At 38.8% G+C, this 18,578-nt stretch overlaps 1 protein-coding gene across 17 annotated transcripts in view; it reads left to right on the forward strand.

Annotated features, from left to right (window-relative positions):
* The window catches only part of PPP3CA (protein phosphatase 3 catalytic subunit alpha), a 287,898-nt gene that overhangs the window by 230,942 nt on the left and 38,378 nt on the right, over positions 1-18,578 (forward strand). For all 17 annotated transcript variants that reach the window (XM_070614181.1, XM_070614175.1, XM_008522335.2 and 14 more), the window contains 2 exons: positions 1,890-1,967; positions 4,339-4,433. In XM_070614181.1, coding sequence (XP_070470282.1) covers positions 1,890-1,967; positions 4,339-4,433 — 173 coding nt within the window. The remainder of the gene's footprint in view (positions 1-1,889; positions 1,968-4,338; positions 4,434-18,578) is intronic.

Below are 18,578 nucleotides of genomic sequence, written 5' to 3' on the forward strand. Positions count from 1 at the left end.
TGTGCCTCACTTAATGCTGTAAACCTAGCAGATTGCTGCCAGTTTAATTTTATTTTCTTCAGATTCCCATTAAAAATCAGATGTGTATGTCCATGGGGGAAAACTTAGCTTAAACATATAAGGGTTTCAAACTTAGTGTGAAGACAATATATTAAAATTATGCCTTCGTAAGACTAGTGTAAGTTCTTCCAAAAGGAAGGAAGAAATGAAAAAGAGCAGCCAAGCCATTTGCCCAAAGGCAAAACCATGACAACCATAGACAAACAGCCTCCATCTTACAGAGGCACAAGAAGACAGTAAACTGTCTTTTGTAAAGAGGCATTGCAAGGACTGAGAAATATAAGTAAATGGCCTAAAGAGATAGGGAAGGAGCATTTATTGAGTGCACCCCTACTCCATGTCACTCCTTATAGCTAAATATGTATCAAATAAAGGTGCCATTTTTTAAAGACCAGCCAGTGTCTCTGAAGTTAAGACTTCTTTTGCTGACACACAGTGATCTGCAAAGGTCATATACTCATCTTCTCCTAAAATAGAGCAGAAGCCTTTGAAGACACATGTTGGTCAGCTCTTGATCTAGGGAGCATATGGCTGCATTACCATGTGGGCACTCTGGGCATCTTCTCTGGTTTGTAAGATACACTAATGTTCATCAGTTAGCTGGTTTACTTACTGGGCAGACCTTGGACACCTGTAAGTGGAGGCCTCAGGTATGTCTCCTCTTTCTCTCTGCCCAGCAAACTGCTAGGATGTTTCAGAACACTCACACACATGCACACAAATGTACACACAAGCACACAAATGTACACACATGCACAAAGACTATTTTTGGTTTCAGATCCTATTTTTGCCAAAGAACTGAAACTGAGTCCTTTTTACAATCACCTGTATGCCATCTTAATGATGTTTGTTCTGTTGATCAAGAAATTCTTCCAAAATCTACAGCATAGAAACTATTTTCATCTTCTCTTTTATAATAAATTATTTGAGTGACATATACTATTATTTCCCCAAAGTGCCGTTTTTGTAATTGCTGGATTGTTTCCTATGGTGTGTGTAATTTAGGTGCTGGCAGACATCTGTAGTGTGTTCACATGATAACGAGCATTGGTTTGCTGTCCCTTGATTTGAACTACTTAAAATTTATTCATTTTTATGACACACATTTATCTCATTACAAATTCTTAGAGCAGAGACAAAGAGATTGCAAAGGGTTTTTCAAGTTTAGTTTGAAATTGAATTTCATTTTTAATGAAATTCTTATCTTTGGCTTTGACTCTTTCTTAACAGACAAAATCATCTTGATTGTGTATTTGATATTTTTATTAAGATAAACGACAAGCCTTAAGATAAAGTTCTGTTGATCTTATTTCAAGTACGCGTTTTAAAACCTTGTGAATTCCAGAATTCTGTTCAGATTTTGCATGACATAATCCGTTAATGTATCCATAAGTAAGTTGATAACTTGATTTCCCAGAAGTCCTGCTTTCTCCCACACAAATAGTGCTGTATTTGAGAAAATTGAGGTTTATGTTTTAAATTCCATTCTCATGTTCTATTTATGCGTCTGTTCACTTTATGCTTAAATGTAGACCTGGTGATACTGATTTTCTCAGAGTGAACCCTCTTCCAGTGTTGCGGTGCAGTCGCCTGGGTTCTTTTTCCAGTTCACACACCTCCGTTCCTTTCTGCTTATGTAGAAAGTATAGCTGTAGGTGCTTTTTCTGCCACAGAGACAAACCTGCCCTTAGAGCCAAGAGGCTTGTTTTGTGAATGATGTATGTTTGATTATGCTTGATCAAATCACATAGGGCTGGAAGTTAGAGATAAATGTGCTACTCTTGATGATTTCCTAACGGGTGCCTCTCTTTTCTTTTTGTCTCCGGCAGTTACCCGGCTGTTTGTGAATTCTTACAGCACAATAACTTGTTGTCTATTCTCCGAGCGCATGAAGCCCAGGATGCCGGGTGAGCAGTTTTGTGGGTTTCTGACAACCACACATGGCCCCGTTGTTACAACCCCTTCACTCTGCTCCAGCTGTCAAGGTTCCCTTTTGCCAGGCTCTCTCCCAGAAGGAATAGATCTTGAAGTTGTCTCCTGACAACACAGATCTGGCAGGGTCCCGGGGAATGAGTGGCTGCAGATGTGCTGGAAAATCCCCGTAAGTTCTTCCATTTTCAGCTTGAACAGGTAGATGTTCAGCTGGCTTCCTGACACACCGTAAGGGCAGCTTCTCTTATTTCTTTCCATTCTTGCTCTTCCCAGTGTCCATAAGTGGGTAATTACCAGCTACTTTTCAGTCTTGGTTGGCAACGTGAATGAGCATTACACATCAATATTTAACAGCTATAGCAGGTTGTGCTCTTGTTTAAAGAATATTATTGCTAATCCCTGTAAAGTTTGAAAGGACAAAAACAGACAGTAAAATGATGGGGAAAATCCTCTGTTCTAACTAACAAATGCATAACATGATTTTTTAATATCTGGTAAATTTTTAAAATATAGACCAATTTAAGGGTTTAGAAAACTGAGAAACATCCGATATCCTCTTTAATGGAGCATTGAGTCTGCATTCGGGAGAAATAGATGGAAGTAATTTTAAGATTGGAAGTCCACTGCCTTGCCCAGCAGGCTGCCCTGAAAGGCGCTGTTTGCCTCCAAATGTTTAAACTCAGTTCCTTATATTTTGGATTCTCCGAAAAGGAGGCGCACTCACTTTTCTAGCCTGGGTGCTGAAATTGGGAACGTGGATGCCTGCCTTCTGAGGCGGGCCCCTGAATCAAGGCACCCCCCAAGTGCCTTTCAGAATTAGATTTTTTCAAGCAAGCGATCCACAGGTCTGAAGTGACCCAGCGGTGTGTGCTCACTGCTGCCCTCGCTGATGTTTGAAGTAACCTCTTGATCTACCCACCACCCAGGTCCTCAAATAATGTTTGCACTTTTCAGGGCAGTGGTCTCACCATGTTTTTTTTACTGACTGTCCCAGCTGAACATTTTAGGCAGCTTTATCTTAAATCCACTACAGACCTGAAACCGTCTGCTTATTTGAAAGTATGTTAAGTGCATCAATTAAAATCAACAAATATTTTTATTTAAAATGAGTCGTTGATTGATTCATTGGGGAAGATTGAGATTATATACATCATCCGATTTCTCTCTTTCTACTTGTTGTAAAGTAGGCATAGCCAGGTTTGTAAAATCAAGGCACTCGGATTAAGAGTATTAATGTCTTTCACGTTCTGATTGTTTTCCCCCCAAGAAAGCTCAGTCCCATAAGCAGAATAAATACTTCTAGAACATTTCGAAAGATTTTCGAAGGGATATTTTCTTCTGAGAAAAGTGGTATCAAAATATTTGTAAAATTATAAATTTTAAAATGTCTATTTATCCATCTAAAGGTACTATTTGCGCACATTTAGAACTCAGCTAAATTAGAATGGTTAGTTTGCCAGAAGTAGCTGACAGAGAATCCCCAAGAAATGATGCCATTCTGTTTTGCATTTTATAAGAATGTTTCTAAACTGATACTCCTGAAATCTATTACACAAAAGTCATGAGATTCGTTTTCCCCCTGATGGAAAAGAGCCCAAAGTCTCCCGTATTTTTTGATTATTTGAGGACTAGAGTCTTATTTTTGTCTTAGTAGGAGAAAAGTAACTAGATTATTGGTTTCTTTCCAAAGATCCTACAGATGTTCTATTTCATTACTGATTGATTAAATATTACCCTGCCGAGACAATAATCTTTGACCTGCAGACATCAGCAGAGAATGGTAATAAATAAAATTCTAAAATAGAAGCAATTTCAATTCATAAAACCCGTACATTTAACCAGACATTCTTTGAAAAGTACATCACTCAGTCTAGGCAGAGCTACTTGTGGATGCATATAACTGAGATAACATCGTGGGTGTATTGAATAATCAGGGAAAGGGTTATGTATTATTCTGCTAATTCAGTCTTTTTAATGTCAAAAATATTGGTAAACTTTTGAAAAACAAGGTGGGTACAGGGTATCTTTGTACAAAAAGTAGCCTGTGTCCTCGCTGTGGAACATGTGGAACTGAGATGCGATTTCACTGAAGCCCACCCTAGCACTCCTAACCGTTGGAGACTTCTATTGGGAAACTGTACATATGTTGGAGTGTTGGAGCCCTGCAAATGAATGAATGTCTGTGTATGACAGACTTCAGAGAGAAAAAAATTTTAGTGTTATGTAATTGGATCCTCTTCGAATGATAAAGCTTAACTCATTTAAATTTCTATTTCTAAATCTATAATTTGATATCATCCATGATATCATGCTAGCCTTGTTTTAACTTGTGTGTGTTCTTTTTAGGTATCGCATGTACAGGAAAAGCCAAACAACAGGCTTCCCTTCTCTCATTACAATTTTTTCAGCACCAAATTACTTAGATGTATACAATAACAAAGGTGAGTGGTTTCCAATCCCTCGGGCAGTCTTGTATAGTAGGTACAATAATTCTTAAGCTGTTTTATTTTGGTCTGGTTTTAATTAAGCATTTTTACCCATTCTTTTTCAACTTTCTTTTGTGTTTGTTGTTTGAGTCAAATTTCGTGACTATCTTCAGAGCTGCAGTGTCAGCTCGTCTGAGGTGGGACCCAGGCACTATTCCTTTTAACTGTTCTTCCGGGAGCTTCTGGTGTACACAGGGTTGACAGTGACTGCACTGGGAGAGGGCGTGATTACTGACCCCAAGGAAGAGAGCAGGAGGGAGGGCCAGCTTGCCTTCTTCCGTCAGGGTCATCTCTTTATTTGGAAATGATGTGCAGTGTTGCAGAGTCAGTGATAAAATGTGAAAAAGTCATTAACCCTAGTCGGTATTGGTCACTGGATGGCAGGGGGCAAGGGACAGTTGTCCCCACTTTTCTAGTTGCCTCATTCCTAGAAAAGAGGTGCTGCCTTTAGTACTCTGTGGCAAGAAGCATGCAGAGTAAAATAAAACATGTTCTCAGTGTGCCAAGTGCTGAGAAGCCGGTTGACAAAGTGAGACTTTTGGGTGATTTAATAAAAATATAAGACACAAAGTCAATAAGTAAAACTAAGAGAGGCAAACACTGTATTCATTCAACAAGGGGTGATTTTCTAGAATGGTCATTCTCCAGCCTTGTTTAAGGTAAATATGATCTGGACATTAAAGGATGGTTAACGTTTCATTAGAAAGAGGGAAGAATAAAATCAAGGCCAGTGGTTTTGATTTTTTTTTATTTTTAAGCAACAAACACTTTTTCCCCCAAAAAAAGTGAATCTTGAAGCTTTTTGTATAAAACCAAAAAGAGCTAATTCCCTTTGATTGGCTGAGGGCTCTCCGTCTTGGATCCGTGAGTAAGTTCCTCTGGGGCACCTGTAAGAGACACAAGGACTCAGCAGGGCATCTTGCATGTCCATTGTGATCCTCTCATTTACCAAAAGTATGTAAAATATGAACTTATGTTTTTATCCTTTTATGGCATTAAAATTTTCTTTTCTATTACACTTAATTGAAGGGAGTGCCCAACAAGTAATTTTCTTGACAGAGACTGATTACTAAGTAGCCTGTACTATACTTGCAAGTTTTTGAATAAGTATTAAAAAGTCTACACAGTAAAAAAAAAAAGAAGAAAACTGAGATTTCACTCTGTAAAAACAGACTCGTTGAGACCAATAGCTCTTTCTCGTGCATTGCTTCTTTGTCTATGGTTCTGATTTAACAAGGTACAATCGTAAACAGCACAGTAGACGTCAGTGCATGCTGTCTTTGAGTTTTCAGTGCTTTCACTGGCTTCTCTTGCCTTTAGAGTAGATCATAATCTCTCAGGAAGGGGATAGAAGTGTTTCATTTTGGGAAGCTTTTCATAAAAGAAAAACTTCTCCCGAGAGAAAAAGATAAACTGATAGGAAGAAGAAAGATATATTCTTCGGCTTGAGCATAATTTCAAAAGACTTTTGTGTAATTCTCTGCAGCACTTTAAAGCTATTGTGCTAACACTGTGTACACTATGTGGGGGTGGGAGTCAGTTATTCACTGCTGAAGTGAGGGTTACTGTATTTGAATAAAATAAATGTTAACTAGAATTTCAGAAGGCAGTGCAGTAAAACTGGGTTGCAAGGACCTTCAAAACACAATCAGTAGAAAGACTGCAGTGAAGAATCTGTGAGCTAACCTTTTGATTCTTAGAAACAGATGATCATAGAGGCCTCTGGAATTATAAGCTAACAGTTACAGTATGGTTTGATTTTTAAATCTCCTGAGAATTAAAGCAGCATAATAGCTCTCTAGCAAATGAAAGGAGGAGAAAAATTGTTTTATTCCACCATCTTAAAACAGGTGATAGTTGTGGGATCGGCTAAATGTCCAAGAGCTCTGGTTAGGAGTTCATCCTTGCCTGCAACCTGAAGCAGCTTCCAGAAAGTGGTGAGGACTGTCAGTGTCCCATCCCTTGGTGTGGCCCACATTAATTCCTTCGATTCTTATCCTTTCTCGTCTGCATGGGCATAGGCGAACAACTCACCCATCCCTTTGCTTCTCTTCCCTCACTCTGACAACTCCTGCTGACTCCTGCCAGCTGCCGGAGAAAAGATGCAGATTTGAGTCACAGCTCTACCATTAAACAACTAACTCATCTAAATTCACTGACATGAGGTGACATCTCTGTAAGATGAGAAAAAAGTTTTCTTTTGTGAATAGTAGATGAAATTGCTTTGAAACAAAATGCTATGCAGTATTAAGATATTATCATCATTGAATATTTGATGTTGCTCTGATTACGCCACGTGTCAGTGCGGGGCTTCACAGAAGCTGCAGGAGAACGCCCCTACTCCCCAGCTCCTTCCTTTTGATGTCGCTTCCTGGGTTGATCTACCATTAAGACCTGTCTCTCCACCTCTTTCTTGTGGAGCCCTTCACTTTAGCCAAACTGTTCTGCTCCTTGCCACGAACACCTTTTGGCTTTCCCTTTCTGCACATGATTGCCCACACACTTCTTTCCACCTGGAATACTTGTCTCCCTTTTCTCTGCCCATCCAAATGGACTGGACCCTCCCCCGTCTGTTCCGTGAAGGCTTCTGTTGGTAGTCCTTCTCGGAATGCCTGCAATACCAATCATTTGCCGTTATGCTTATCATTTACTTCTTTTTTCTGGTTAGCTTTTCCTATAGTTAGCATTCCTGTAACTTCCCAGATTATAATTAGTTTGAAGCAGGGGCTTTTTGATACACATTGTGAAGCCAAGTTGCCTGCCTTATAAACTTGGTAGGCAGTCACTGCATGCATTGATGGCAGCATTTTCTCTCTGGGAGTTAATAGCAAAACAGTGCCCAAAGTACCCTGTCAGTATCGAACACAGAGCTTTCTCTCACTTTAAAACCCTGCCGTAACCAGTGCCAACACCCTTTCCAAATGGGAGTTAAACATTTGCTGAGCACTTTGCATATTTGAGTTGTTTTTCTTTTATAAATCTGTAGCCCTAAAGGAAAAGTCATTTCATGATTACCCAAATTCACCAAACAGAAGAAAAATGCAGCGATAAAACATAACCTTCTTCTTCTTTTTGTTTTAAATTTGCAACCTATAAAAGTGTCTCCAGGGCCTGCCCAGTGGTGTAGTGGTTAAGTTTGTGCACTCTGCTTCAGTGGCCCAGGGTTCACTGGTTCGGATCCTAGGCATGGACCTACGCACTGCTTATCAAGCCAGGCTGTGGCTGCATCCCACATATAAAACTGAGAATTTCAGCACAGATGTTAGCTCAGGGCCAGTCTTCCTCAGCAAAAAGAGGAGGATTGGCGGCAGATATTAGCTCAGGGCCAGTCTTCCTCAGCAAAAAGAAGATTGGCGGCAGATGTTAGCTCAGGGCCAGTCTTCCTCAGCAAAAAGAAGATTGGTGGCAGATATTACCTCAGGGCTAATCTTCCTCAAAAATTAAAACACTGTCTTCAACCTCATCCACTCACCAATGCTCCAAACCTTCATTGAGGACTTAGTATGTAGCAAGCGCCATGCTGGTATTGGGGACATAGAATAAACAAAATGATGTGATCTTTGCCCTAGTGGGGTTATCATCTGATAGTGTGACAGACAGTAAATAAATTATTCCGCTAATAATTATTTAAATATACTTGGAAAATACTACAAAGAAAAGAATGGTATGGAATGAGAATGGAAAGTAGTCTGTGGGGACAAAAAAAGCTTAACTGAGAAAGTGGCATTTAAGCAGTCTTGGAATAAAATCTCTCAGTATTGAGAAATACAATGGCAGATGTGATCTCTGTTTTAAACAATTCAGTTTGGCCAAAAACTATGATGAATCTTGAGAAAATGTGTTGTAAACCTTGGTGTGAACAGGTAGATCCTTTATCTCTCTGGTGATACACCTGTGCTTCAGAAACCTGAGCTAGGTTACAGCGGGTTTCCATGTGGTGCCACTCCTCTGTAGTTTAGGTAAGCTGTCACGTGGGTGGTGGGTGGAAGAATGTATGACATAGATGTAGAGAAATATAAATATACGTACCAGGGGTCTATAACTCAGTTTCAGGAAAAGCTACTGACAGTAGAATTAAGTAATTAAATAAAATTTATTAAATAAAATATATTTTGGATTTGAGAGGACAATCTAAATGGCAGCCAAACTAGTTTGGCAACCAAGACAAGAGATTAAAATGACAACCAGCAAAAAAATCAATTCAATATTAAAGTAGATTAACAAAAAATGGGGCGGAGAATCAGGTTTTGAGGATGGACAAGCAAAGCATCATTTACTAAAGTTCTGAGATACCCTTTTAGAAAGGAAAAAAATGTATTATGATGTTTTGGACTTTTAAACTAGGCAACTTGGGAGAATTTCTTATAAAAAGCATTTCAGTCTTAAACCGGAACTTGATGTTTTCAACATCCTCAAATATTTTCCATCAAAAAGTAGTCATGGGGGCCAGCCCAGTGCCATAGTGGTTAAATTCACACGCTCCGCTTCAGCAGCCCAGGGTCCACAGGTTCGGATCCCAGGGGCAGACCTACACACTGGTTATCCAGCCAGGCCGTGGCAGTGTCCCACATACAAAATAGAGGAAGATTGGCACAGATGTTAGCTCATGGCCAGTCTTCCTCACCAAGGGAAAAAACAAGTAGTCACGGACTTCCGGAAGATAGCATTCATAAATAAAAAGATAATTTATGGCTTGGCATAACATTGTAAGGGAGGACTGAATTGCTAATATAATGAACTCCAAGGTAAGAATCTTATTGACAGTCATGAAGTGAACATATAGGAGCGAATGCAATGTATCTGAAGCCAGCTTGCCTTGGTCCCTGACTTCTAGCAAGAGCACTGAGCCCTGAGTGACACCATCAACAGTGTGATGTTTCCAGGCGCAAGAATCTCTTCCCGTGCTGCACCGCAGTTCTCTCACCCCAGGACTTATTTCACCATTCAGAATAATTTTCACAAACTTAGAGATACCTGGTACCTGCCTGGTTCAGGAGCCAAATGCAGAACGAACTAGATCGCATCCTCATCCCGGGTGGGAGAGGGAGATGGGTGGTCTCTGGAAGGGAGTAGAGTCGGTGCCCAGGCAACCCTGAGTAGCATCTGTCTGTTTCTCTACAGCGGGTCAGAAGCTTCCTTCCCTCCAACATGGCACCCATTTTGTAGCAAGGGGCCATTTCTGTGGCATCTGAGGCCTGAGTAGGCGGGAGCATAACCTTTAGCATTGACGTCAGCATTTTTAAAGCATTTGGTATCTTTACAACCACAGGCTTGTATATGGTCCCTGGCTGCTTTACAGGCCAGATAAAATTCATCCAGAGATTTTGTCCAGTGGCAAATTTTCCCAGCCCTTACTTTTTCCTGCCATCATCTCACATCTAAAGATCCTCTTAATTGATCTTGAGCAGCTATTTGCCCAGATCACTTATTTCAGTATAGAAAATGTAAGGATATACTCATGGTATCATTTTGTCATTTGATATTTGCTAACAAATTGTAGGCCAAGTATTTTTTTTGTTACTTAAGCAAATCAATAAGTAAGATACCCCCACACCAAAAAAAATTCATTCCCCTTCATTTATTTGATAAACGTTCTTTATCCTGATGAGTATTGCTAGAATTACACACACTAGGAAGATAATTTCTTCATAATGATTATTAATCCTAGGACTGTTACTGAGAAATGTATGGAATATAAGAACTTAGGAAGGCAGAAAGCAGAAAGCATGAACAAAACTCCTAGTGTGAAGTACTTTTATTTTCGATATGAGATGGTAGCACGGAAACATGTGTCGAGGTTGAAGGCTGAGGAGAAGTGGAGGATGGGAGGTCATGCTTGGTTCTCAGGGGAGTTGCTGCTCTGAGATGGATGGATGAGATTAACTTCAGAGAGCTTCCAGCAGAATGTCCCCTCTTGCTGCCTGTTACATACAGGACTCTGCAACATGTGGCCGTAGTCTGTGATTATAATTTCGGTACCATTGTCAGTATCATTGTCACTTTGGGATATAGCTTGGTATATTTTCTCGGTTGGTGATAATATATTTAGTAAATGTGAATATTTCCCTTCAGTTGGGATAGCATGCTGTACAAATGCTATTGGCTCTATTTCTGCAAGTAGTGTATTACAATAATAACAACGAACATATATTGAGCACTTGCCACTGGCAGACACTGCTCTGCGTTTCCGTGTATAAATGCATTTAACCTTGCAACAACTCTGAGTTACATTAACATCTTGGTTTTGTAGATGAAAAGCTGGGGCACGGAGGGTTCACATACGTTCCTCAAGGTTCAGACGAGCTGGTCAGGGACTAGCACTGAGGCTGAAACTCAGCACAGACTCCAGAGCCCACAGGCTCACCTCTGTCTGTGCTTTTCTGTGTCAGCTTTGTGCTGTGAAAGCTCTCAGGGCCAGGTTTGCGCTCATCGCTATTCAACTCAGGGCTCCATTAGGTTTAGGCGACTGACTAAGGTTTTGAAATGAAGAGTCAGCTGTTATCACATTAAAATTACATGAGCGTTATACATTCAGATGTATACGTTACTAAAAGAATAAAGTCAGAGTATTTTGTATATTATTCTAAAATAAATAATTAATTTCTCCTTTGAAAAGTGTCTCCTGAAGTGCTGATACTTTTGCTTTTGTTTATTCAGCGCCACCGTGAGAGTGTCATTGCTGGAGGCCACTTTATTAATAGATTAGTTTCAGTCCAGTGGTCAAGTTGTTTACGTTTGAACATTTAATTAATGAGATAGAGGATAAAATAGAAAAGAGAAAAATCTCTCAAGATTTTTTATATGAGAATTACTCTCACTATATATCTTAATTAAACTAATCTACACATGATCTGTGTGTCTTTGCTCTAAACAAACGACCTTCTTGGTTTCTTAACCATCACCACTGCATAATTGTAAATTTTGGCACTTAAGTTAGTGAGGAACTTTAACAAAGTGACAATACAGTGGGTAAAATAATCCTTGCTTTTCACAAAGCTTTGCCCATAGAATTGCAGGATTTTGGATCTCAAGCTGTACAGGACCTCAAATGGGGTTGAAGACAGGATCCCCGGGCAATGTTGAATCCTCCAAGATTCATGTCAGTGCTTTTCTGCTGCCAGTTGGACAGGATCAGCTGGGGGATATATCTTGAGGTGTTGCATTCCGCCTTCTGACAGATGGTTAGAAGGTTCTTACACTGGACTGAAACCTACTTCTCTAGAAATCTAATTCTCTGTAAAAGCATTTAACATGGGGAAAGCAGGGACAATATATATAATGGTAAAGACATGAATCAGTGCGTTATCACTTGCTATTCATTATCTAGAAATTCTAGATCCTAACTTTCCCCTGACAATGTCACAAAGTCTGCAGTGACATTACTTCCACAGAAAATAATGTAGCTATCAAGTGTACAAGCTTAATATTAACTCAGTGCCAAGGATATATTGGAGATAGCAACCTCACTTCATACCACTACAAGCTTGAAGATGAAAAGGGTGTTCTGTGATTGCACACAGATACCAACAGTTTTCAAGGTACCTCCCACCAGGGTATAGTCACCCTTGTTATGCATTCGGAACTGGTGAGTGTCAGCTGCTCTGAGTGAGAGCATGTCATGGGCACAGTGTTTCCTATGTCCATGCTGTCTCCTCTGGCAGGTTAAAACTTCACCTGAATCTCTCTATCTCACTTAGTCTAGGGTTGCTTAAGCCTTATTTTAGCATTATAATGATGTGGATTAGAACTTAAAAGGAATATACAAGCTAAGACTGGTAAGAAATTTAAAACTAATTCTTTCATGTTGACTTAGCAAAAAATATTTAATGGAAGAAATTCAAATTTTCTATGTGAAATTGTAATGATAGAAATGATTCATAGTGTTTCACTGGACTTGAGCTAATTCCAGGGATTGGTTTCTGGCCCAAATTCTCTGGATCCTAGTATTTAGATGTGACACATTAGATGGGAATTATAAAATGGCAAAATATTAAAAATTGACAGGCTTCCCCTCCTTGAGGAGTTTGAAACTGAGCCAGGATACTTTGCATTTTTCAGGTGCCAAATATTTTATTTTATATATTATCATGTACATTGATCACATATTTTACTTGATCTTCATACTTTGACAGTGACAAAACAGGTATTTTCTTATCTTACAAGTTTGGAAGGTAAAGCTCAAAGAAGGAGAAATGTTTGCCTAAGTTCACACAGTGACTATGTCACAGAGCCAATATTATTTCCACTCTTATCTATCTTAGAGACTCTTTTACGATTTTAAAACAGAGTTGAGCCTTAGAAGTGACACGTTACCTTTTTCCTAAATTCCTTCATGCTCGCTTCAGACTTCTGTTCGTATGTGGTTAGTTACATTGTCAGTGTCTTGACAAGTTAAATGTTTTATGGTTTTGAAAATTTTCTTTACTTTTTCTTTGCCTGCCTGCCTGCCTTCTTTCTTTCTTTCTTCTCTTTCTCCATCTTGTCCTTCCTTTCTGTATTTCCTTTCCTTAGATGTTTTCTTCATGTAGTACTATTCACTATTAATCATGTGCCAGGTACGGTACAAAGCTCTATAAAAGAATATACGAGATCTATGCCTCCTCCATCCCTTCCATCATCTTCCTTCCACTCACTCTACCAAAATGTCTCTATTTGAATAATGACCTCATTCAGAATTTTCTGACAGAATATTAAGAAGGGAAACACGTAACACACACACATATTCATAAGATTGTCTCATATTATTTCATGATTATATCTGGTACAGTCTCCTTCCTTCACATAAGGAAGATAACATCATCCAAATTTTATGTAGGGGACTTGTAGCAAAATTAAAAAAAGTTACAGGTGCCATGAAGGGTGCATGGACAAGGTAAGGGGAGCGGGCCAGGGGCTAGATGTGGGCATAACGGATTATATCTAGTAACATGTGTGTGTATCTTGATAAATACAAAAGCATGAGCTCATAGCTTCAAGGAAATTATGTATAGATACTGCTTGTATTCATTAATAATAAAATTTTTCAGGATAGTTGAAATTAGGTCATTACATAGAAGTTACTGAGAATTTGCCTGTGGAAGACCCTATGTTAAGTACTGAATCAAACAGTTTAAACATTAAATTTTTCAAGAAACTCGTAGTGAAGATTACGACAAAATTACCTAAAAATTGAAACTTGAAATCAGTCTTCATAATGCCTTGAACACTTACTTTGGGCCTGACCTTCTGCATTATGGAGTGAAAGTGAGTTACAAGTGTAGTCCCTGCTCACCAAATTCAGTAACCCTCATGAATTGGTAACTTTCCCTTCACCTAGGTAACTAATAATAATAAAAAGGGAATCTTTTTTAAAACAGAACCCATCTGGCAAGTCCAGGATATTGAGCAAACAAAAAAAGGAGATGAGAGTTAGAATCAGATTTCCAATCGGGAGGAACAGTAGAGATTGTGTTGATAGATGATATAATATGTACTACAAAAAGTATGCATATATAGGAATATGCATGTATATCTTCCCAAAATATTAAATGAAAATTGTACCCCAAATAAGTAATCTTTATGGGAAAATGCAAATTTTAAAAATTGTATAGCATTTCTCCCAGAATCAGAAAAAAAAACCCTTTCTGGCAGCGTACCAACATAATCTTAACATACTGCCAAAGGACATTATACGTACATAGATCCTCCCTCAAAAATTTTATCTGTTAAGCCAACATGCCTCCTCCTCTGATGGTAGAACTTTGCCAAAAGAACACACTGATGCTAGTTTTTCTGCTAGGGTGTCTGCAGGTGGAAGAATTGAAAGGAAAAAACATCCTGGATCTATTAGGCACTTTTTTCCTGGATGGATTATAATGATTCTGGAGTGCCCCCATTTGTTTCCCTCTCATCTTCGTTTCTTTTCTGTCCCTTCTTTTGAAGATGGGAATGGATGGTCAATTAGAGTTAAGGAGATGAAAAACTGTTAGTAGAAGGGTGAGAAAGGGAGTAAAATGTGTCCTTTCTGTTCTTTTGGCCTCTCTTAAAACAGCCTTACTAGTGTTGAGGACGCCTGAGGTATGTTGGGATCTGACAGTTACTACTGTAATGTCCTTTTCAGTAAACGAGCTCTGCATTCCTTTTGGAATCTACTTGGAATGTATTGAGCCCATGGTTGGTGGAGCTAGTCAACGAATCTTGCTAGCAATATTTTGATAACCTCTCTTAAATTAAAAGCTGTCTTTTAATCTTTCTATTTTTGTCACTTTTTGTCCTGTGATCAGCTTCCCTGGTGATGGCAGTTGTAAAAAAGATGTTGAAAAATGTTATCAAGTTCTTATGAAATATTGGTTGTTGTGGTCTCATCAAAATTTCAAAGTAGGAGAGGCCTCTTTAATTTACAGATTTGGACGTGGCTTAGCAATTTAGTGCAGGGTTTGGTAGGCAGAGGCATGGATTAAGATCTAGATTCTGTTTCTTGAGTTTCGCTGTATTCAGGGGACTTAGTTGTCCCTAATTAGAAATACTGGAGGTCCAGGGCCTCTTCCCCATTCCCAAGTAGGAAGATCCTTTGATTACTCATTTTATACCTTTTACATAAGCATTCTTACATGCTTATATAGGATTCTACAGGTACAATAAAAATGATTGGACTGAGTAATTGCATAAGACCATAATTTTGACATCAGAGAAAGAACTGGCAGTCAGTCAGCCTCTAGATTCATGGGGATTAGTATTCTTTCTATTATACCAAATTTTCTTCCAGCTATTCATCACAACTGCATGTGCAACAGAAGAGCATTTGTTTCTGTGCTGTCTGGTCTGCTCTAAACTATGATTAATCATCTAAGGCCCGTATATGTGTCATAATCCTTCTCCAAGCCTCTGATGTCATTGTTATATGGTGTGCAGTCATGTGTAATTGCCGGCAGAATAGAGGAGTTTCTTGATGGTAGACTTTGTTCTTTTTCCCTCTCTCAGTTTCTCAGACAAGGTCTCAGGAGGTGGTCTCGAGTGATTCTTGAAGTACAACCATTTGTATTATTTATACTGCACGGGAGATAAACTTCTTTCCAGTACTTCAGAGAAGAGCACACTCTTAGGGTTCCAGTTGAGTTTTGTAATCCCAGTGACAGTCAGAGGCAGCCACAGGGGCGGAGGATGTGGGAGGTGGAAGATGAAACGTTAACTGTGAATGTCATGACTGTAGATATTTGGTACTGTTTTGACTTAATTTTTTTCTTGTATTTTTGTGGTATATTTATTATACAAAAACATAAAAATTCATGAGTAATTTATTAATGTAAGGTTACTCAAGAAGTATTTTTTCCTGAATATTTTATGTTACTGAAGAAAAAAGAATACATATTGGTATATTTGCGTTTTGAAGTTACTCCTTTGTTACTCCTCCTTTTAATCTATAGAAAAATAAGAAAAAATTCTGTTAATAGCCTTTAGAATTACTGAGAATATTAACCAGTCATTGCATTAATGATGAGGCGTTTGTTGACATCCTTCAGATCTGGAAGAGGTCTTCTAAATTATCTAGATGAACCCAGATAGTTAGGTGAGGCGATTGAGACTTAGAGATGCACGTGACCTGCGGTTTCCTGAGTAATTAACCACAGAATCCATCTAGGGGTCTGGACTCCTCGCCTTCCAGACCAGTGGTTCTTTTTAGAAAGAATAAATGTGGAAGGAGAATCTGTGTCCAAAACTTGGTAGACATTGAACAATTTAAACAGTTAGACTGAGAATATTCTGGAATACTAGAAAAATCAGGGACTTTAGATTCATGCCAAAACTGAGATTTGCTGCTTCTCATATTTGACCTTGGGCAAATAAGTTAACCTCTCCCTGTTTGCTTATTTTCAAAATGCAAATGATAAGAACCTCTTTGGTAGGGATATTGTGAAGATTTGTGATTATGCTTGTAAAGGACCAAACATAGTGCCTGGTGCATAGCAGGTGCTTCGTAGATGTAGCTACTGTTAAAATGTATTATTTCTGCTGTTAAGAAACAAAAATAGAATATGAAAAACAGTATGTGCTTTCTCAGTAGGCAGTCAGATAAATTGTGTTGAGCCAGCGTTGAATGAATAAATGCTTTATCTCACCAGCCACAAAACAGAATTTCTGTTGTATCTATTGGACAAGTCTTACCCGACTTGCAAATTTGCATCCTATTTCATGTTTCTCAAACATGTATTCTGGAAAAAGCTTAAAGCTCTTTAGTTGTGAATACCATATTCAAAGTTAACTTAGCCTAACAGCTAGGACTAGCATGTGTACGTTTATAATTTATGAGAGACGGAAGGGAAGCATGGATTTGGTGTCAGTAACAGCTGAGTTCAAATATGAGTGAGATCTTCCAGTTACTGGTTGCACGATCTTGAGCAAGTCGCTTCAGTTCTCAACCTCAGTTCCTTAGTCTGTAACATACGGGCCATCACCCCTCTTCTCGGATTTGCAGTAAGGATGAAATAACGTCTTAGATAAAGCCTCTCCCTTTCCTCCAGGGCACTGTTAGTTAGAACACTTATTTTCCTTCCTCCTGCTGCACTAACCTAATGCTAATAACAAGTGGAGGAAACTTAGAGGAGAAATTACTCTTCAAAGAGACAACTTAAAACCTTAAAAGATTCTTTTGAAGATATGAGGATCCATTTCTGCTATGAATATGCATTATTCAAAAATAGTAAAGACCTTTTACGTGGAGCCAGTACTCAGGTAGCACTTAGCAAAGGTGAGAAATACTGTACCTTTCCCATCTGGCAGATCAGAAGTATTGGCATGGTAATTTGCCATGTGTTTTTCATTTGACATGTTTTTAATACTTGCAGGTATTTAATACGTTCAGGCACAAATGTACCCTTAGGCCAAATGACATATAGCATAAATGATAGGATAATGTAAAGAAGAATGAGTTTACAGAACTCTGTGTGGGATTCAGAATTCCATGGAAGAAGAGAATAATCCCTTCTTATCAATGTTGACTGCTCTGTCTCCATTTCTTGTCTCCAAAGTGGCTGTGATTCCTTTCCCTGGAACTGAGTGGTTAGCCAGAAATATGATTCAAAGCAAAGATTGTTCTCAAGGATGATTTTAGTTAACTGCAGGCTGTTGAAAACGTCAGCACACTCTCAGGTTGCAATACGATGTATGTGGTGTCCTCCCCATACTCTGCACTGACCAGAACCACCAAGAAGAATGTACTCGTTCTGGGCCGCACGTGAGCAGTGACATTGCCAGTGTGGCGTGCATCCAGAAGACAGATAAGCAAGAAAGGGAATAGGCTCTGGAAGTCTCCCTATGCGGAGGGGTTGAAGGGATGAGGAAGAATTTTCTTAAAAAGATTGTAGGGGAAATATCAAGATGTATCATTAGCTTCTGAGCATCTATACCCGTGAAGCACAAAGGGATATAAAGCCTGTTGTGTAGTACTTGTCCTTAAAGACATGGAGAGAAGTTAGGGACATACAGGTAAACATAGAACAGCTATGCGCAAAAGTGAATAATACATGCAATCCATATGGAGATGTAAGTCAAGGGCTTTGGAATTTAGAGGAAGGAGAGATTATATCCACCAGAAGAAATCAGAAGAGATTTCACTGGGGATAGTGTTTGGGCTGGCCACCAAAGGATAGGAAGAATTTGAATATTCAGAGATTTCTGAGAAAATGTTCCAGGTGGAAGAGCAAATAGAGAGTTCTGAAAGCAATGCTTTGTTAAAGACATCGTTAAGTAGGAAGTTAAGTAAGATGTTAATTCAGACATTAATGTAAAACCTCAAACCCAGTAAACTTTCAGTAACTTTTCAAAACATAGATTTTTAAGGGCTTTGTTCTGTTATCTGTAACCATATGGTACAGTATATCCTTATCTAAAAGTCAGTCTAAAAATCAAAAAGTAATGAAATGATTAATTTATTCTATATTTTAAACCCCTAAACAAAAACAAGGAAGACTCATTTGACATCATCTAGGATCTGTTTGATAATCTCCACTACTGTAATGCTAGTGATGCTATGACAGGATAGTAAAAGTGAAATCTTGCCGAAGCTCAGGAAGTATGATAGGACAGTATTGTTCTTAATATTTAAAAGACTGTCATTCACAAACA

The sequence above is a fragment of the Equus przewalskii genome, chromosome 3 (assembly GCF_037783145.1).
Source record: "Equus przewalskii isolate Varuska chromosome 3, EquPr2, whole genome shotgun sequence".
Taxonomy (NCBI): domain Eukaryota; kingdom Metazoa; phylum Chordata; class Mammalia; order Perissodactyla; family Equidae; genus Equus; species Equus przewalskii.